At 36.1% G+C, this 22493-nt stretch overlaps 1 protein-coding gene across 1 annotated transcript; it reads left to right on the plus strand.

The window, feature by feature from the left end:
* Positions 1-14: 14 nt before the first annotated feature.
* LOC100967539 (interferon alpha-21) lies at positions 15-22421 on the plus strand. The gene has a single exon (XM_034967228.3). It carries the CDS (start codon positions 383-385, stop codon positions 950-952), a length of 570 nt encoding a protein of 189 aa, XP_034823119.1. The 5' UTR covers positions 15-382; the 3' UTR covers positions 953-22421.
* Positions 22422-22493: the final 72 nt, after the last annotated feature.

The raw sequence follows: 22493 nt of genomic DNA on the forward strand, positions 1-22493 counted from the left end.
TTACTTTGAATAAAAAGAGCAAACTTTATAGTTTTTATCTGTGAAGTAGAGATATACATATTATACATAAATAGATAAGCCAAATCTGTGTTACTAAAATTTCATGAAGATTTCAATTAGAAAAAAATACCATAAAATGTTTTGAGTGCAGGGGAAAAATAGGCAATGATGAAAAAAAATGAAAAACATCTGTAAACACATGTAGAGTGTGCATAAAGAAAGCAAAAACAGAGATAGAAAGTAAAACTAGGGCATTTAGAAAATGGAAATTAGTATGTTCACTATTTAAGACCTACGCACAGAGCAAAGTCTTCAGAAAACTTAGAGGCCAAGGTTCAAGGTTACCCATCTCAAGTAGCCTAGCAATATTTGCAACATCCCAATGGCCCTGTCCTTTTCTTTACTGATGGCCGTGCTGGTGCTCAGCTACAAATCCATCTGTTCTCTGGGCTGTGCTCTGCCTCAGACCCACAGCCTGGGTAATAGGAGGGCCTTGATACTCCTGGCACAAATGGGAAGAATCTCTCCTTTCTCCTGCCTGAAGGACAGACATGACTTTGGATTCCCCCAGGAGGAGTTTGATGGCAACCAGTTCCAGAAGGCTCAAGCCATCTCTGTCCTCCATGAGATGATCCAGCAGACCTTCAATCTCTTCAGCACAAAGGACTCATCTGCTACTTGGGAACAGAGCCTCCTAGAAAAATTTTCCACTGAACTTAACCAGCAGCTGAATGACCTGGAAGCCTGCGTGATACAGGAGGTTGGGGTGGAAGAGACTCCCCTGATGAATGTGGACTCCATCCTGGCTGTGAAGAAATACTTCCAAAGAATCACTCTTTATCTAACAGAGAAGAAATACAGCCCTTGTGCCTGGGAGGTTGTCAGAGCAGAAATTATGAGATCCTTCTCTTTATCAAAAATTTTTCAAGAAAGATTAAGGAGGAAGGAATGAAACTTGTTTCAACATGGAAATGATCTGTATTGACTAATACACCAGTCCACACTTCTATGACTTCTGCCATTTCAAAGACTCATTTCTCCTATAACCACCGCATGAGTTGAATCAAAATTTTCAGATCTTTTCAGGAGTGTAAGGAAACATCATGTTTACCTGTGCAGGCACTAGTCCTTTACAGATGACCATGCTGATAGATCTAATTATCTATCTATTGAAATATTTATTTATTTATTAGATTTAAATTATTTTTGTCCATGTAATATTATGTGTACTTTTACATTGTGTTATATCAAAATATGTTATTTATATTTAGTCAATATATTATTTTGTTTTTATTAATTTTTACTATTAAAACTTCTTATATTGTTTATTCTTTAATAAAGAAATACCAAGCCCAAATGTGCAATCTCATTAAAGAATTGATGGTACAATTCATTTACCCATCATCATTATATCCAAATTGTAAGTAAAAATTGACTTTCTCTAAGCGAGGTTTTATATTGCCCTTAGGATATCTAGGTGAACAAAACAAATACCATTTTCGCTTTCTTGTATCTTTTATTTTTGTAAGGAAAACAATAACTATACTTTCTAATACCTGTTACATTAAATGCTATAGTGAGAAGAAATAAAAACAAATGAAATTCAGTAAAACTGAAGCAAGGTATATCAAAATTTTTTTTAAAAAAGTAGTAGATATCCTCTATAGTAGACAAGTAGACATCTAAGTGCAAGTGTCCATTGGTAACCTGATATTTTTGTCTGTAATTTACAAGCAATACCATGAAGTGAAAGCTTGGGAACAGAATATGTCACATGGGTTGAATAGAATGAGAAAAACACTTAAAATTTATTCCTGCAAACTTCAACTTTAAAGGGAGAGAAGAGCCAGGAAAGAGTTTGAATGGCCATGCATTGGGACAAGAAAAAATGTTGTTAAAAGCATATTTAAAAGACTGAAACTGCTTAGAAGAATCAATGCATTCATGCAAAATGTGGATTGAAAGTGTACACTACATCTGGAAAATAGATGGCATTGCTGCTGATAGAGATAGTTGGGTGGAATTAATCATAGTGGAGTAAGCTGGAAGAGTGAATCGGAGAAGAGAAATCAGTGACAATACATATAGAAAATGATTTTGAAAAGTTTGCTTTCAGAATTGGAGGACAGAAATAGAGTGGGACTTTGAAAAGAATGTGGATTTTTTTTCTCTGAATAATTTTTACTTCAAAAAATATATTTGTCTCTGGATAGATTTTGTGAATTTGATGGACTGCCAAACCACTTTAATATGTTTAATATTTTGATTTGAAATTATGACATTTTAATTAATTATAATAATCATTGTTTTTCTTCATTATTTTGATTAATACTATGTTAAATGTCATTAAACTGCTCTGTGGATTGAAACCATTCACTACAGTGGGAACACAGATCAATGCTGACCTTATGAGAACTGGACAAGTGGAAGTAATAAGCAGAAACCATACTGAGGTAGGTGGAAGGATAAGAGAAAACAAGAACTTCCATTTTCTTTTTTCATCTAGAGAGTCACTTTGTTTCTTTTACTTTTATTATATTGAGACTTACATTTCTTCTTTTGCCTCAACTTATGCAAATGTAATAACGGCTTATTAAAAAAGTTTAATGGAGAAAGAAAAATGATGACTTGAAAATTATGGGAAATAATAATACAGATTCTTTGCATTACCAGATTCTTTGCATTTTTATTTCCCTGTTGAGGTACTAAACTCAAGATGAAATAGGGAGTAATTCAGAAGCAATAAGACAACCCTGGCAAAGAAAAATACTAATTTAATTATGTAGATAGATAGATAGATAGATAGATAGATATAGAAATATATATATATATAGAGAGAGATAGATATATATAGAAAGACAATGAGACCAGTAAGGAAGAGTAATTTTATCTAGCACCATATTCTGGACTTTATTGCCCCACATTTTTATTGTGAGGTGGAGAATGGTAAACCAAGAAGCTCAGTAGAAATGCACCAATGGAAAAATGTAGGGACATTCAGTAGTTACTTCAATATGACCTCCTTATAAGAAAAAGTAATCATTGAATCCTCTGGCTAGCTAAGAAATTTGGAGCGTAATAAATGTTCAACAGTTTAATGCATTGAACTCAAATTAGAAATCAACAATTGGCAAATAAATTTATTTTGCTATCTAAGATAAAAATTTAAAAAGGATAATTTACCCACCCCCTGACCACATGCACACATATTGAGCATACATTTTTGCTTTTGTCATCTGGAGGCTATGAAGACACTTGACACCTAAGTATCTGATCAAAGGAAGATGAGGTTACTGCTGCCAACCTAGGTCATTCACAGAAGTACTCTGGAGATATTTGATTGTTTAGGGAACAAAAGCAATCACCCTATAGTAAAGGTATACTAAAAGTTTCAAGTTGTGATGAGCTAACTTGTACTATCACATTAGTATGTTGGCAAGAGTTAGATTGGAAGAGGTGTGTCTGTGAGCACTCAGATCCAGAGGGTCAGATTAAAATTGTGCTCTCTGAGAGGTGAGATTGTGCTGGGGAAAGGATAACAATGTTGTGGGTCTTGGAATTAAAATTGGCACACCCATGTGCAATTAAAACATATAAGCTAGCCAGTGATTTTGACAACAATACTGAGTGAAAAACTCTTGCAACAATCCTGCACATGAGGCCTTGGTGAGGCACAGCCACATGGACATGGCCACACTTGAAAGTCTTCCTGGTTTTTTTGTTTATTTGCTTGTTTTCGTTTTTGAGACAGTGTCTCGTTCTGTTGCCCAGGCTGGAGTGCTGTGGCACAATCTCAGCTCACTGCAACCCCTGGCTCACAGGCTCAAGCAATTCTCATGCCTCAGTCTTCCAAGTAGCTGGGACTACAGGTGTGCACTACCATGCTCAGACAATTTTTGTATTTTTATGTTTTATTAGAGATGATGTTTCACCATGTTGGCCAGGCTGGTTTTGAACTTCTGATGTCAAGTGATCTGCTCGCCTCAGCCTCCTAAAGTGCTAGGATTACAGGCATGAGCCACTATGCCTGGCTGAAAGTGTTCCTTTTTAAGAGAAAATCTGAGAACATTATTTGTTAACAACTGTCTTTTTTTTTATGTTTTTAGCTACACCTATTGGAATGTGATAGTTGTTAATAATTGTATCCTACTGGAATGTGATACTTGTTAATAATTGTATCTTGAGTCATTACTATGAGACCTGTGATAATGATAAAAGAGTGAACAAGATATAGGCCTTTCTCCTAAGAAGGTTACTTGTCAAAGGGGTCTAATAAATCCTGTCTCATATGTATAGATTGTGAAGATTTTCTTCCACTCTGTGGGTTGTCTATTTACTCTGCTGATGGTTTCTTTTGCTGTGCAGAAACTTTTTAGTTTAATTAAGTCCCACCTATTTATCATTGTTTTTGTTGCATTTGCTATTGGGTTCTTGGTCAAGAAGTCTTTGCCTAAGCCAATGTCTAGAAGGGTTTTTCTGGTGTTATCTTCTAGAATTTTTATGGTTTCAGGTCTTAGTCTTTGATCTAGAATTATATCTAGAAGCCAATGTCTAGAAGGATTTTTCCGGTGTTCTATTCTATTCTATTCTATTCAGGTGTTATATTCTAGAATTTTTATGGATTCAGGTTTTACATTTAAGTCTTTGATCCATTTTGAGTTGATTTTTGTATAAGGTGAGAGATGAGGATCCAGTTGCATTCTTCTACATGTAGCTTGCCAATTATCTCATCACCATTTGTTGAATAGGGTGTCCTTTCCCCACTTTATGTTTTTGTTTGCTTCATCAAAGTTCAGTTGGCTGTAAGCATTTGGGTTTATTTCTGGGTTGTCTATTCTGTTCCATTGGTCTATTTGCCTATTTTTATACCAGTACGTGCTGTTTTGGTGACTATGGCCTTATAGTATAGTTTGAAGTCAGGTCATGTGATGCCTCCAGATTTGTTCTTTTCATTTAGTCTTGCTTTGGCTATGCAGGCTCAAATTCCATAAGAATTTTAGGATTGTCTAGAGATCTGTAAAGAATGATGGTTGTATTGGGATGGGAAATGCATTGCATTTGTACATTGCTTTTGGCAGTATGGTCATTTTCAAAATATTGGTTCTACCCAACCATGAGCATGAGATGTGTTTCTATTTGTTTGTGTCATCTACGATTTCCTTCAGCAGTGTTTTGTAGTTTTCCTTCTAGAGGTCTTTCACCTCCTTGGTTAGGTATATTCCTAAGTATTTAATTTTTTTACAGCTATTGTAAAAGGGGTTGAGTTCTTGATTTGATTCTCAGCTTGGTCACTGTTGGTGTAGAGCAGAGTTACTGATTTGTGTACATTAATTTTGTATCCTGCAACTTTGCTGAATTCATTTATTAGTTCTAAAAGCTTTTTGGAGACCTCTTTATGGTTTTCTAGGTATAGAAGCATATCATCGGCAAACAGCAACAGTTTGACTTCCTCTTTACCAATTTGGATGTCCTTGATTTCTTTCTCTTGTCTGATTGTTCTGGCTAGGACTTCCAGTACTATGTTGAATAGAAGTGGTGAGAGTGGGCATTCTTGTCTGATTCCAGTTATCAGAGGGAATGCCTTCAACAATTCCCCATTCAGTATTATGTTGGCTGTGGGTTTTCATAGATGGCCTTTGTTTCCTTAATGCATGTCCCCTCCATGCCGATTTTGCTTAGGGTTTTAATCATAAAGCGATGCTGGATTTTGTCAAATGCTTTTTCTGCATCTATTGTGATGATCATGTGATTTTTGTTTTTAATTCTGTTTATGTGATGTATTACATTTATTGACTTGCGTATGTTAAACCATCCCTGCATCCCCGGTATGAAACAAGGGCCTAAAACAAATTAGCAAGAAAAAAACAAACAACCTCATCAAAAAATGGGCTAATGACATGAATAGACAATTCTCAAAAGAAGACATACAAATGGTCAACAAACATGAAAAAATGCTCAACATTACTAATGATCAGGAAAATACAAATCAAAACCACAATGTGATACCACCTTACTCTTGCAGGAATGGCCATAATAAAAAAATCCAAAAATAATAGATGTTGGAGGGGATGCAGTGAAAAGGTAACACTTTCACACTGCTGGTGGGAATGTAAACTAGTACAACCACTATGGAAAACAGTGTGGAGATTCCTTAAAGAACTAAAGTAGAACTACCATTCAATCCAGCAATCCTACTACTAGGTATCTACCCAGAGGAAAATAAGTCAACATGTGAAAAATATACTTGCAAATGCATATTTATAGCAGCACAATTCACAATGCAAAAATGTGGAACCAGCCCAAATGCCCATCAATCAATGAGTGAATAAAGAAACATATATATATGTTTATATATATATATATATACATACATAAAAGTCAAAAGTTGACACCTAAAATTAACCATCACATCTACCATCACATTAATAGGGTTCCTGTATAATAACAGGATTTCAACTGAAAATAACTGCAAATTTTAGACTTAGACTTTAAGAAGGAATCTCTAAGGAAATCCAGAGACAAATTGGGAGACAAATGCAAGGACACAAGAGCAAATTTTAGCTTCTGACACATAAAGCTACAGGAAACAGGAAATGCAGCCTAACCACCAGCAAGATAACCACAAAGGCTTACACTGGGCTGGTCTGAGTGCAGTGGTGTTTACAACTAATCCATCACAACCAGTTACAGATTCCTTTGTTCCCTCTCCACTCCCACTGCTTCACTTGACTAGATTTTTAAAATACCCTCACATTAAGGGTCAATTTACCTCAGTTCCTTTTACTCAATCCATCATGTCCACCTTTCAGCAAAAAATTAACAAGGTACGCTAAAAGATGAAACACATAGTTTGAAAAGATAGAGTAAGCATCAGAACTAAGTCCAGATATGACAGAGATTTTGAAATTATCAAAACAAATTTTAAATAACAATGATTAATATGCTAAGGGCTCTAATGCATTTCTATATTCACTCATATGCTTTATCTAAGATATATTATTTATGATATTTAAAGTAGTTCTTGTCATATAGCTTGTTCATCTTTATAATATATTAAAATATAATGAAATATGTTCACCTTTACCTTGTGTCCAATTATATTCTATTCATTTTTTACATTTATTTACTTTTTTAAATATTTATTACATTCTTCCCCAAAAGACTTCTTGGGTATGTTTCTTCTTCAAAAAAAAAAGAAATAATCTAAATTTGCAAGCCAGATTATTGAATTCAACTCCCTCATTCACTTATTTCAGTCAGATTATGTTTTAAAATGGCATACTTCTATGCCATATTATGCAATTTTTCTGGAAATATATAGGTAAATAAAGCAAATGCAAAACATCCTCTCATAACTTTCCATTTTAGAGAAAGAAACAAAAATAGTAATCATGGTTAATACATTTCAATTATGTTTTCATGAGATGTCGAGGACAAAGGATTCTCTCATCAGAAGCTTGAAAAAGGGATAACAAGAAAGGAAACAAACAGGTGTACTCCATAAAGTTCCTCTGAAACATCTAAAAACAGATGCCCCACTGGTAAATTCATATGTGGATTTGGAATCTTCAACAATGTATAAGCTGGACATAATTTGCAGGAATCTGGTCATTGCAATGTATATGTTTATGTCCTATTGGTAAATTCATATGTGGATTTGGAATCTTCAACAGTATATAAGCTGGACATGATTTGTAGGAATCTAGGCATGGTAATGTATGTGTTTACTTATAACTACAGTGTAGAATGAGAAGATGACCTAAATCTTAAGAAGATCTTCAATTTACAAGATTAGGGAAGAGAAGAGCAAAGGGTGCAGAAATGGAGTGGTGAGTACAGTTAGGAGACAATCAGGAGAGAATTATCATCAGAAAGTATTGAAAAATAAAATAAAGGGTTTAAAAATTGAATGATGCACTTAGGAAAGGTTAGGACTAAACTATCTCAGTGGATATGAAAACCTAGATGCCATTGGTGACTTTAGTAAGATGTGGCATGGCAGACTTGATGAGGCAGAAACCAGACTGGAGTAGGTTCAAGGATGAATAATTATAGAAGTGTGGTAAGTTGTTTCCTCTATTTTTACCTAGATGGGTCCTGCTAGAGTCCTAATTTAAAACAACAACAACAACACAAAAAGCTTTTGTTTTCTTAAATTTGCTTTACAGTTTTTCTATTTCCTTGATTTTTCACTCTTCCCTTTATTGTTTCTTCTATATGTTTTCTATATAATTTTTGTTTAATTTCTTCTAATTCTAATTTGTTTTTTGCTTTTTTTTTTTTTTTTTTAGAAGGAGTCTCACTCTGTCGCCCAGGCTGGAGTGCAGTGGCTCGATCTCAGATCACTACAACCTCCGCCTCCTGGGTTCAAGCTATTCTCCTGTCTCAGCCTACCAAGTAGCTGGGATTACAGGTGCACACCACCACACCCAGCTAATTTTTGTATTTTTAGTAGAGACGGTGTTTCACCATATTGGTCATGCTCATCTCAAACTCCTGACCTCAGGTGATCCACCTGCCTCGGCCTCCCAAAGTGCTGGGATTACTGGGGTGAGCCACAGTGACTGGCATCTAGTTGTTAAGGTGGAAAATGCAGAATGTTGATTTTGGACTTCTCTTCTAAAATACGCATTTAAAGACTTAAATTATACTTTAACCGTGTTTTAACTGTGTCTCACAAATTTTGATATGTTGTATTTTTTGTTCGTTTCAAAATATTTTCTCATATCTTTTGACATTTCTTCTTTGATCCATGAATTACTTAAAAGTGTATTATTTAATTTTCAAATATTTGGGAGTTTTTCAGATATCTTTATGCTACTGGTTTTTGTTTTTGTTTTTGTTTCTGTTTTTGTTTTTGAGATGGAGTCACACTCTGATGCCCAGGCTGGAGTGCAGTGGCTCAATCTCGGCTCACTGCAACCTCCACCTCCCGAGTTCAAGCGATTCTCCTGCATCAGCCTTCCAAGTAGCTGGAATTACAGGAGCCTAATTTTTATATTTTTAGTAGAGACGGGGTTTCGTCATGTTGGCCAGGCTGGTCTCAAACTCTTGACCTCAAGTGATCCACATGCATCAGCCTTCCAAAGTGCTGGGATTACAGGCGTGAGCCACCGCGCCTGGACTATGCTACTGTTTTCTAGGTTTGTTTCGCTTGAAATTGAACAGCATACTCTATCATTTTAATTCTTTTCATTATACAGAAACTTGTTTATAACCCAGCATATGATCTATATTAGTGTCCGAAAGAAGTCTGTAGAAGAACACATTATATATAGTAACCATTTTACTATGTATAACAAAATATAAAGTCATTTCTGCTTTCTAATGAGTAGTGTGTTCATGGTATAATTTTTCCATCTTTAATTGTAACCTGTGTTTTTATATATAAAGTTGGATCTTTTTGTTTGAGTCTTATTTTTCTTTGCTTGGTTTTTGGTTTTTGTTTTGCTTTTGTCTTCCCAGTATAGCAATCTCTACTTTTTTAGTGGAAAGTTTAGACAATAAAAATTTAATCTAATTATGCATATGTTTGGGTGTATGTTTCCCATCTTGCTTATTTTATTTCTTCCTGTGGTCCTTGTTCCTTTCTTTCTTAATTTCTTGCCTTCTCCTAAATTAGTTTACCGTTTTAATAATTCCCTCATCTCCACTATCATTTTATCAGCTATTCTTCTAGTCTGTTTTGTTTTAATTTTAGTGTTTTTGTAGCGTTCATCACATAATATTTTAAATTATCATACACTACCTAGACATTGAGCTATTGTGCTGTATTTATTATGCTACATGTGTTTTGTATCACTGAATAAATTTTTTATTTTTATTAAACAATCTAATACATTATTTTGTGTAGCTCCAAGTTTTCATCTGATATAATTTCATCTCTGCTTGAAGAACATTTTAAAACAATATTTGTAGTATAGTTCTGGTAGTGATAATTCTCTCAATTTCCATTTCCCTGAAAAAGTCTTAATTTTACTTTCATTTTTGAAGTATATATTTGCTGGATATAACATTCCAGGTTAACAAGTTTGGTGTTATTTTTTCCTTTCAACTTTAAAACATGCCATTTAATTGGCATCTACCTTGCATGCTATTTAATGAGATGTTTGAAAGCATTCTTATCTTTCTTTATATGTAATGTGTTTTTTATCGGTAACTGCTTTTAAGATTTTTCTTTATCACTTGTTCTCAGAAATTTTATAATGATGTGTTTTGTTGTGGTTTTAAATATATATTCATGTTTATGCTGCCTGAAATTTATTGAGCTGCTTGAATTCATAAATTTTTTTGTTTTGTTTTAATCTAATTCAGAAAATCACTGGACATTATTTCTTCAAATATTTTCATTAACTCTCCTCTTCCTTCTTCTGGTACTCCAAGTATCAGAGGTTCATTTCATTCCATGCCTCCTTTTTGACAGATTCTACTGCTATGCCTTTAAAGTAACTGAGCTTTACCTCTACACTTATCTCATTTAAAGTACTATATTTTTCATCTCAAAAAGTTAATATTGATTTTTATTTATATCTTCTATTTCTTTTCTTCACTAAACCTCCAGGAAGAGAGTAGGTTAACTGTGAAACACAAGATTTTTGTTTGTTTGTTTGTTTGTTTGTTTGCGTTAGGGTCACATTCCAGAGCTGTCTGTCATCCAATTTCTGTAAAATTATGCTGCATATATTTTTTTGTCAGTTATGTCATTGTTAAGGTAGTAGGATAAGCTCAAGCCTTCGTAATAAATAGTTAATAAAACTTGTACTGTACAAATTCTCTTTCAAAAAATCTAATCTTATGTCTGTCCTGTATTCCATCAAGATCATATTTTCATCTATCGCTTGACAGGAGACTTTGCATTGATTTTTAGTAATCACGATCACCCTAGAGCCATTTTATTGAATATCACTTTTACCATTTTAATATCAGATAAGTTCTTTCTCCTAAATTTAATTACCACTATAATATAATATTTTTTAGGAATCATGTGTTTTAATAATCTGGTTACCTAAGTTTCTTTTTGTCACATTGTTTTTACTGTTATTTAAAAACATGCCTCAGCTGAGTGCAGTGGTTCACGCCTATAATCTCAGCACTTTGAGAGGCCAAGGAAGGCAGATTGCTTGAGCCAGGAGTTTGAGACCAGCCTGGGCAACATGGAAAAACCCCATCTCTACAAAAGAAAAAAAAAATTAGCTGGGCATGGTGGCGCATGTCTTTAGTAGCAGCTACTAGGGAGGCTGAAATAGGAGAATGGCTTGAGTCCAGGAGGTCGAGGCTGCAGTGAGCCATGAGTATGCCACTGCACTCCATCCAGCCTGGGGAACAGCATGAGTCACTGTCTAAAAGAAAAAAAAAAAACAAAAAAGAAATATTTATTATTCTCATTTTTCTTCTCTATCACTTCCTTTCTTTGTGACTAAATTAAGACTTGATTTATAAGTAGAACAATGATTTCATAAAAATTAACTCTTAGGGATTCACAAATAATCAATTTACAATGAACATAACAATCCGGGACAGTTCCTTTATAAGATGGAAAAGTGAAACTGGATCAGAATATTTCTCTTCCCCAGTATCAAAATTAAAGAGCAATATAGGGTGAAAATCAGTTTAAATATACAACAGCATCCATGAATGAAAGATGGCCAATGAGCAAGAGTGTATAATTTGGGGATTAAAATGTATCAGAATTTCAAACTATAAAATTTAAGTAATTACTTATGCAATATAGAATTCTGCATTGAATCTAGATTCGGCCAGGACACATCTGTGATCCTGGGTAATTCAATTAACCCCTCTGAGCCTCAGTTTTCACAAATGTAAAATAAGATGGAAATATTCCTGGAGTTTCTGTATCAGAAAAACTAAAACATTTTAAAGCACTTAGCAGAGTATCTTCCAGAGTGCTTAAGAGATGGTGACTATTTTCTTATTGATTCATACAGATCTATATAACAATAGTGAACTCTCCTATTCCACTGTCTGTAAGCGGCTTCAAAATGCTGACAGTCTAAAAAAAGAGAAATAGGAGTTCTGAAGAAGACTCAAAATTAGATACCATTTGACACTGAAGATATGTGATTAATATTTAATCAAAAATTGATGGTTTGTAAATATCTGGTGCATGGATTAGTCTCCTAAACTGAAGTTAAAAGTGTATATATATTATATATTATTATATATAACTTATTTTAATATATATTATAATAATATATATTTTAACAATATATTACAGAGTACATAATATATAGTACATAATACATATAATATATAGTAGGTAATACATAATATATACAGATATGTGTATATATGTGTGTATATAAATGCCTATACACATTTGTGTGCATACACACACACACACACACACATATATTTCATTTGCTAATTCTGTTGCCTGCCAGTTTTCTTTCCTCCCTGCTCTTTCCCATTCTTTCATTCCCATATCATAATAGTTTCCTCCCTCTCCAGTGTAGAAATCTTCAGTGTGCCCTTTACATTCACTCCTCATTAACCTGCACTGCCCAGTCATATAGCTGCTTTCTCTTCCATTGTGGTTTCTGGCTGTCAATTTCCCCCTAAAGTGTACACAATTACCAATTGAAAGCAATAGTTGAGTGCAAATTTTTGGTTTTTCAGAAACTCACGTATGAGAGGCCTTTTTCTCTCCTGGTAAGTATTTTTGGAATTAAGGGAATATTACTGTTACAATGATGTAATAGTAGTTGCAGCAAAAAGGAAATAGAGGGCAGGATCCATTTTACCCTGGGGGTTATCAAAAGATTTACAGAGGAAGAGAGCCACCTACTGATCGTGACTGACAGAAACAGCAGCCAAGTCTGGCGAGCAGCCTTCTCTTCTACACACAATCCTGTTCCCTGGCAGAAGATTTTTCTACAGAGCTAAAATGAGCTCTTTCCTGAAAAGAACTGACCTCAATTCTGAAAGTTCATTTCCTTAGCTTTGTGTTTTACAGAGGGGAAATAATGCCAGCTTCAAGCAGGACCCGTTCTCTTTTTTGGGCAATGGGCAGCTATGTGGAGAGAGAAAGGGTCAGGATGTGTCCCTTGCCTCCAGCCTGCTCAGGCTTCGAGGGCCTCCTGACTCATCCCTCCCTCCACGTATTGAGCTACACTAGGAATAAGTACAGCCTGCCCATCTAGGTATAGAACTGCAAGGAAAATAAAGAAAAACCTCTTGTTTGATATTACATTAATTCTTTTTAAAATACCTTGCTAATGTACAAATTCACTCCTATTAGATCATGTCACTTGACTTTGTAGTTAGGAGAAATTCTCATTGTTGCTTTGAATTTTGACAGACTTGTATCCCGTCCAGTAGTAGTAAGATACAGCAAGACATAAGTGAAGGAATTTCAGAGAATACAATAATTGCCAAATGAAAGCATGTGGTCCATTGGGTAAAATTTAGGAAGCATAAGTTTGTGCAATGTTGTAATTGAAGAAGTTAATCAGGAAGTTTGTGTGAATTGCTCAGCTAGCAGGAAGGGGCTTCAATGGAGGAGGAATCTTCCAAATGTTTGCTCACATTACAAACCCAATGTTTAGATTTCTTCTTGCTAGATGGGAGAAGGGATGAGTTGGGAAACTCAAAGTTATAATATTTGACAATATTTTTATCCTTGCCTTTCTTTCTTTGTCCACTGTTTATAGGGGCTCAGCTCAGGAGCAGGCAAAAAATATATATATATATTTCTGGATTCACCTGGGTCAGTCTCTGTCTCTCTCTCTCTCATTGTTTAACACCTTTCAAATATTATGACCCCTTCAATTCTTTGGTTATTTCTTTATGCTGATTATTTCTCTAATGTAATTTTACTTTTTTGTTGTTTGTCATTTTATGTTCGGTGGGCAAACATTGTATGATTTCGCTCTGCATTCTCACCTTACCCTGAAAAACTCTGTAATTATATCCCAATTATATCCAGTGTTAAAAGAAAAAATTTACACAAATTACATTTTGCAGAGTTTAATTGAACAAAAACTGATTTGCAAATGGGGCAGCTCTCAGAGCAGAACATGTTCAGAGAAACTTTGAGGCTGCCCCATGATTGGATTACATTTATCAACACAAAAAGGAAAGTGATATACAGAAAAAAAGAAGTGAGGTATATAAAGAGCTAGATTGGTTATAGCTTGGAATTAGCCTTACTTGAACATGGTTTGAATAAGCAGCCACCTGTGATTGACTGAAGCACAAGTGTGATGATTGGCCGGGACTCAGCTATTCATTACAGAAGTATACTCCAAATTAGGCTTTCAGATTATTTAGGTACTAAGTTACATTACAATTCATTACGTAAGAACTACGTGAGTACAGAAGCTCACTCAGGCTAAACTTAGTTTAATAAACTTTTCTTTGTGGTCAGCCTCTCAATTTTGAGAAATTGACCATAACTTTGGGTGTTGTTGCCACTCTCTGTTATCACTCTAAATGGACGTCTTTGGTCTCAGTATGAAATTCACAAGTCTCAACAACACATTAGTTGAAACATTCTTTATGTTCTTGCTGATCTAGTTAAAGATCATTAAATGCTCAATGGATGGCTGCATACAAAACATTTAGGACTGGAGAGGATACAGTGCACCACGGGGAATATTATGATGACTATCAAGAGGATAATTTCAAAAACGCAAAGGGTACTCCTTAACAAAAGTCCTTGTGAAATAAACTGAACCAAATCAAATAAGTCAAAGTGCAGGCAATCTAGGCAGTTAAGCGGTATTTGAGTCTAATTGTTCATAGTCTGTCTTAAGGGTGTGATGGTGATTAAGAACTATAATTCACCATAAATAGGCCTGATTTAAAGAGGTACCCACTTTTGTTGATAGTCTGGTAACACAAGTCATAATAACCTGAAGACTCACTAGAAGAAATAGAAAGATTAGAAAATCTTGGAAAACCCAACCTTGCCATCCCCTATTTAGGCTGCCTGCAAACCAACTGTTAGTTGCTCCCATAAACACATTATGTGGGCTGCGTGTGGTGGCTTTTATCTGTAATTCCAGCAATTTGGAAGACCAAGGTGGGAGGATTGCTTGAAACCCAGAGTTCAAGATCAGCTTGAGAAACAAAGTGAGATCATATTCCTATGTTTAAAAAATACAAAAAAAAAAAGTTAGCCAGGTAGGGTGGCATGCACATCTAGTTCCAGCTACTTGGGAGGCTGAGGCATGAGGATTCCTCAAGCCCAGGAGTTTGAGGCTCCAGTGTACTATGATCATGCCACTGCACTCCAGTGTGGACAGCAGAGCAAGACCCTATCTCAAAACATATACAAATACATTATGTGTTTCTTTCTCTTGAGAAATTTTCTTAATGTGTTTGGTGGCAAAGTCTAAGAAAACAGCAGTATTAGTCACCTTTCTAATCTTTCTATAGTAACAAACTCAGGGGAAAGATAGGTACAGTATTCAGTTTTTTTCAATACCAAACAGAAGGCTCCAACTTGGGCAAAATGATCTAAAGCTACATGATGTTTCACTAAGTGTTTTGGTTGAAGATATATGTTCTTATCTATCCTTCAATGAGTGGCTTATACCCATGTGAAACCCTGGAAGGTTTGATTGTCTACAAAATTCAAGATTTTTCCCAAATTAAAGATTAGCTTCCAATTTTACATAATCAGTACCCAACTACCACCAAGAACAAGACCCCAGGAGTCCCACTAGGGAAACTAGCTTGTCTTTGTCTATTTGAAGGTTAGTTAATTAATTCTGGTTATTGACTATTTTGGCCTCTGATCATATGAGCTATTATGGGGATATTCAGGGAAAGTTAATCCAAAGGCAGGAGTGAGCCAAGGCAAATAGAATGATCCAAACTAGTGAGGAGGCAGAATGGAATAAGCAGATTCTCCACAGACCCAGCACTCAGTGGTTGGAAAAAGGAAAACCTAGTTGTGCTTGAGCAAGGATCAGTTAAATTTGTTTACCCGTAAATCTTCATAGCTACTGAACAAAGCCCAATGGAAATTTACTTTTTTTTTTTGTGGTTTATTTATAGCAATCTGTAAGGGTATATAACCACATTTGCTGAAAAAGGACTTTATTTGATTTAATCTGGTGACATTATACAAGCAATTATTTTTACCAACATGGGTAATTCCTAAGTCTCAAACATGCACTACCTGGAAGCAAAATATACTTTTGTTCAGGCAACACTTGAATATGCTTTCCATATTTGGTAATGATCAGATTATTAATTGGAAATGTTAGAGTGCTGTTTCTACTGAGTGTAAAAAATCAAGTAACAGTGATGTTCAGAGCTTCAAGATTAGCTTTTCACTCTTCCTTTGAAGTGTCAGTGTGACTCTCATTGAGAACACAGACATTGGCATTAGTAGATTTGTTTTCTGACTTTTTTTGGTAGTAGCCCACGAACCCAACAATTGCTCTGGTTTTGTGTTACAGCATAAGCTTAAGTGAAAGCTTGCACTGATTATGGTCCCGTGGACGTTCCTGTACAACAAAAATGAGAAATGATTAGGACAGCAGGAAATTAGGTATGCAGTTCCAATAATCTGAAGGAATTTTTTTGAGTTGTGAGATGTGGATGAAAGGTTTGAGGCCTTGAAGCTTTACTGCAGTGTAGGTGATAAGAAAAACTTGGTATCGTCCCTTAAAATGTAGTTCAAAGTTAATATTCCTCTGATGTCATTTCTAAAAGACACAAACTCTAGGTTCTAGGTCATGAAGGATTTGATTGTCCTAAGTTGGTGGATCATGAAAAACTTCTGAAAGACAGAAAGAGAGCCAAGATGGCCAACTAGACACAGCCAGGAAGAACTTCTCTCACCAAGAAAGAGCAGATCATCAAGGAGACTGGCACATTTTAAACAGATCTTTGGAAAGAAGGAATGAAGAGTGGACGGAGGAAAGCGGAGGGGACCCCTTTCCCCAGGGCTGAAAGGGGAGGGAGTTGGGAACCCTGCATGAGGTTGCCAAGCTCCAGGACTCATTCCTGACTTGGAGCAGCTTCTGGGGAAGGGGTGAGTAAAATAGGCATACAGTGAGCCACTCTTGTCACAGACCTCTGGAACCCTAGCTTCAGGAGACCCCGTAACCCCCACAGACATTTGAGATGGCAGGGATAGCTACCTGGAGAGTTGAAAAAGACAGAACTCCAGCCTGCGTGGAGCCGAAGGTTTGTGTAGGAAGAGGTGCAATGGAGCACAGCTCATTCCCCAAGGCTCACATGCTCCTCTAGGTGGCTTTAGCCTTTTTTGGCTGCTGGACCTGAACGGAACAGGGCTATCTTTCCCATGGGATGGGCCAGTCCAATATGAGCACCCCACGGTCTGCCAGCCTATCCCAGGGACACTGCCTGTCTACACCCACTTTCAGCATGGCCTCTGCTGCCAAGCCAAGGCACTTGCCAGTGGGCACTGCCTTAGTTCTTTCACCAACAGACCCTACCTAATAGTCAGAGTACTGCAAGTGGGCCCCTGCTGGCAAGCACCCACCCACAGCCCTCCCCCACCAGGGCTCACTCACTGTAGACTTTCCCTGCTGCTTTTCCAGCATGTCATACACGGGGGCCCCTGCTGCCCACCACCTCCCCAATGAAGTATTTTTGGCAGCACCCCTCATTGGAGTGCTGTTGCCAGCATACAAGGAACACCTTGGCCCCTCCAGCATATCAAATGCTTAACCTTGAGGGACCAGAGAAAAAAAGCCATAGTCCTGATCCCAGTACCCCACACCCCAGCATGAATACATGAAGTTCAGGAGTGCTGAGCTGAAACTTGTACCCCTGACATCATCCAGAAATGAAACCAATCAACTAAACCCAACTTATACCATAGTCAAACTCTCAAGGGCATCAAAGAATGTAAAATTTTAAAACCCCACCCAAAGGACAGCAGCTTCAAAGATTAAAGGAATATCAACCTATACAGATGAGAAAGAATCAGCACAAGAACTCAGGCAATTCTGGAAACCAGAGTGTCTTCTTACCTCCAAATGACCACACTAGCTTCCCAGCAGTGGTTCTTAATTGATGGCTAGAATGACAGACATAGAATTCAGAATCTGTATGGAAATGAAGACCATTGATATTCAATAGAAAGTTGAAATCCAATCCAAGGAATATAAAGAATCCAGTAAAACAATACAAGAGCTGAAAGATGAAATAGCCATTTCAAAAAAGAAACAGCTGATCTTCTAAAGCTGAAAAACTCTTACAAGAGTTATATAACACAATCAGAAGTATTAACAGCAGAATAGACTAAGCTGAGGAAGGAATCTCAGAGCTTGAAGACTCAGAGCTTCCCCAACCTTTCTAAGGAAGTTGACATAAAAATTAAGGAAATTCAGAGAACCCCAGCAAGAAACTATACAAAATGAACATACCAAAGACACATAGTCATCAGATTCTTTGACATTAACATGGAAGAAAAAATATTGAAGAAAGCTAGAGAGGAGGGGCAGGTCACCTATAAAGGGAACCCCATCAGGCTAACAACATACATTTCAGCAGAAACCTTACAAGCCAGAAGAGATTGGGGGCCTATATTCAGCATCCTTAAAGAAAAGAAATTCCAACCAAGAATTTTATATCCAGCCAAACTAAGCTTCCTTAGCAAAGGAGAAATAAAATCCTTTTCAGATAAACAAATGCTAAAGAAATTTGTTACCACCAGACCTTCCTTACAAGAGGTCCTTAAGGAAGTATTTAACATGGAAATGAAAGACTATTACCAGCCACCACAAAAACACACTTAAGTACCTAGCCCACTGACACTATAAACCAACTGCAGCCCAACTCTACATAACAGCAGGCTAACAACACAATGACAGGATCAAATCCTCACATGTCAATATTAACCTTGAATGTAAATGGGTTAAACGCCCCCATTTAAAAGACCGAGTAGCAAGATGGATAAAGAAGCAATATCCAAATGTATGCTGTCATCCAGAAACCCATCTTACATGCAATGATATCCACAGATTCAAAGTAAAGAGATGGAGAAAGATCTATCAAACAAACAGAAAAAAAAAGTGAGTAGGGGTTATTATTCTTATTTCAAATAAAACAGACATTAAACCAGTATAATCAACAAGAACAAAAAATGGCATTATATAAAGAGCTCGATTCAACAAGAAGACTTACTACCTTAAATATATATGCACCCAAAACTAGAGTTCCCAGATTCATAAGTTTTTAGAGACCTACAAAGAGACTTAGATAACTACACAATAATAGCAAAAGACTTCCAAACCCCACTGACAGTGTTAGACAGATCAATAAGGCAGAAAACTAACAAATATATTTGAGACCTAAATGCAACACTTGATCAAATGTACCTAACGGATATCTACAGAACACTCCACCCAACAACAGCAGAATACACATTCTCGTCTGCACATAGTGCATACTCTAAGGTCAACCACGTGCTTGTCTCAACAAAATAAAAAACAATTCTCAACAAAATAAAAAAAATCATACCAAGCAAACTCCTGGACCATGGTGCAATAATAATTGAAATTAATACCAAGAAGTTCTCTCAGAACCATGTAACTACATGGAAATGAGACAGCCTATTCCTGGATGACTTTCAGGTAAACAAAGAAATTAAGGCAAAAATCAAGAAATTCTTGGAAACTGATGAAAACAAAGATACAACCCTTCAGAATCTCTGGGGCACAGCTAAATCAGTATTAGGAGTAAAATTAATAGCATTAAATGGCTACATCAAAAAGTCAGAAAGATCCGAAATTAGCAAGCTAACATCACACCAAAAAGAACTAGGAAAACAAGAGTAGAACAACTCCAAAGCTTGCAGAAGAAAAGAAATAACCAAAATCAGAGTTCAACTGTAAGAAATTGAGATGTGAAAATCTATACAAAAAAGAAACGAAAACAAAGGTTTGATTTTTGAAAGAATAAATAAGGTTGACATACTGCTAGCTAAATTAATGAAGAGAAAGAGAGAGAAGATCCAAATAAACACAGATATGACAAAAGTGATGTTACACCAACCTCACAGAAATACAAAAAACTTCAGAGACTGTTTTGAACACTTCTATGAACACAAACTAGAAAACCTAGAATAAATGGATACATTCCTGGAAACATTTAACCTCCAAAGATTGAATCAAGAAGAAATTGAATACTCGAACATACCAATAATAAGTTCTGAAATTGAATCAATACTAAAAACAAACAAACAAACAAACAAAAAACTTACCAACAATAAAAAGCCCTGCATCAGATGGATTCACAGCCAAATTCTACTGGACAAAAAAAGAAGAATGGATACCAATCCTATTGAAACTATTCCAAAAAATGCCTTGATCATTTTATCCATTAATGGTGATTATTATTTTATTTTACTTTGTTTTAGAGATAGGGTCTCACTCTGTCACCCACGCTGGAATGCAGTGGGAGGATCATAGCTCACTATAATCTCCAGCTTCCAGGCTCAAGCAATCCTCCCACTTCAGCCTTCTGAGTAGCTGGAACTACAGGTGCATACCACAATGCCCAGCTAATTATTTTTGTATGTACAATGTCTTGCTATGTTGCTCAGGCTGGTCTTGAACTCCTGCCTTGGCCTCCCAAAGCACTGAGATTATAGGGAAAAGCCACCATATCCAGCCAATGGTGATTTTTTTGACAAGTTTCTTTCAATCCTGTCATTATATTTTAGGATTTTTTAAATATGATGAGGTTAGAAAAATAAAGACATCTATACTAAGTACTGTGGTGGAGTTTGGGGTTAAAACAAGATTATCCCTGGTAAGTATCCCTTCACTGCTTCATAGAAAGTACATATAGTCTGCCCTCTGGCTCATACAATAGGTTCTTTTTGGCACTGGACACTCAACCATTGTCTGGTAAGATTAGGAGGAGAAGAAATTCCTAACTGGAATCTATCAGTAGACAAAATAAAGTCTGGCCTGGAGATGAGCTGTCCCTTTCAGGAATAAAAACAGCAGGCTGACCTGAAGGAAGTGTCCTGGAGAATCAATGACATCCTCAGGGAGAAACTCAGAGCCCATATGGCTGGGCTATTGTTAGAGTAAAAATTGCTATTGTTAGACTAAAAATTGTTAGGTGCTTTCTGTTTATTCTTAAAATGACAAAAGAAAACCTCAAGAGTCAAATGTAAAAAGGCTTCTAAGTGTTTGCAGTTGGTGAGTCAATAAAGGTTTTACTGTATTTCAGTGAATAAATTACTCATTAAATCTTGGCCCTTTTTTACAATTGGCAGAAAAATCTACTCACTTTTAACTATTTAAAAGGTCTACTTTTACTTAGGACTTAAAATTAGTTCAACTTACTCACAACACACCCCCGTTGCTCTGTCTACAAAGTAATAGATGGCAACACATTGGCATGTGACGTGAAACTCTGAATCCCTTGTCATCTCACCTGCTCTGCTCACCTGACTTCATGCCCTGGCCTCTCCTTGGTTTATAAATTCTCTACTCATATCCACCCTCCACTTCCATTGATAGAGTCTTCCAGATAAGCCACTATATTGACTCCCCCTAAAGGTTTGACCTTAAATCACTGGTGTTTTCGGAATAGCTCATCTCTCCAGATACATATTTCTCTCCAGAAAGTTGTATAAATGAGTGGAATCTAAATATGGTTATTGAAAAGATTGAGTTAATCTTTTCAAATATCTTTTAACAGAGGCTGGTCTTAGTCAACATGCAACAAATTCCAATGTTATCATTTTTAGTATCATCGTCATCATCATTATCCAGATAAAGAGCAGAATCTTTGCGATTATCCAGTTCTCTTTATTTTTTACCCTGAGTTTCTCAAAGCACTCTTTTCATTGCCTAGGTAGATTTATTAACTTGGTAGAGTGCTCAGGCAAGGCTAATATCTATTATCCTGCCAGAGGAGGCTGCTTGTTCTAGTAATTGGGGACTGGTTGACAATCTCTTGTGAGCCAGTTGGCATGATGCCTCCCTTCCCTCCTCAGAACTGATCCTATGTATATTAAATGAAAAAAGAGCAAATGTCTGGTCTTGCAAAGCTAAGAGCAATTCATTGACCCAGGACTTGGCCTTCTCTGTGCCTCTAGGAGAAACAGCCATTTCCCTGCCTTTGTGTACCTCAACATTGGGCTCATTCTTCCCCTCTGCCAGAACCCCTAGTCATCGATTTTGCTGCATTTTATTTTGTTAACTTATACTTGGCCATTTTATGAGCAGAAAGTCACTTCCCTTCTTTCACTTTCATGACATTCAGACTTATATTTTCCGTTTTCTTTCTTGCCCCAAAACAACTATCAAGTTTTGCTTTCTAAGAAAGCTGAAATGAAAAAGAAAAAAATCTGAAGTCATGTAAATTATAGATCAAAATAGCATGGTTCCTTTGCCTTTCTTTTACTTCCTTTAATTTGTGTTATTTTGTCATAAACTGGAATGTAATGCAGAAGCAGCAAGACAAACCTTACCCAGTGAACCACTATGTAAAAATAAGGTACAAAATTTTAAAATAAAACAATCACA

This window comes from Pan paniscus, chromosome 11, assembly GCF_029289425.2.
Source record: "Pan paniscus chromosome 11, NHGRI_mPanPan1-v2.0_pri, whole genome shotgun sequence".
In the NCBI taxonomy this organism is placed as follows: Eukaryota; Metazoa; Chordata; class Mammalia; order Primates; family Hominidae; genus Pan; species Pan paniscus.

Excerpts from the sequence above, each read along its gene's own strand:
- LOC100967539 (XM_034967228.3), top strand. The coding sequence starts at position 383 with ATGGCCCTGTCCTTTTCTTTACTGATGGCCGTGCTGGTGCTCAGCTAC.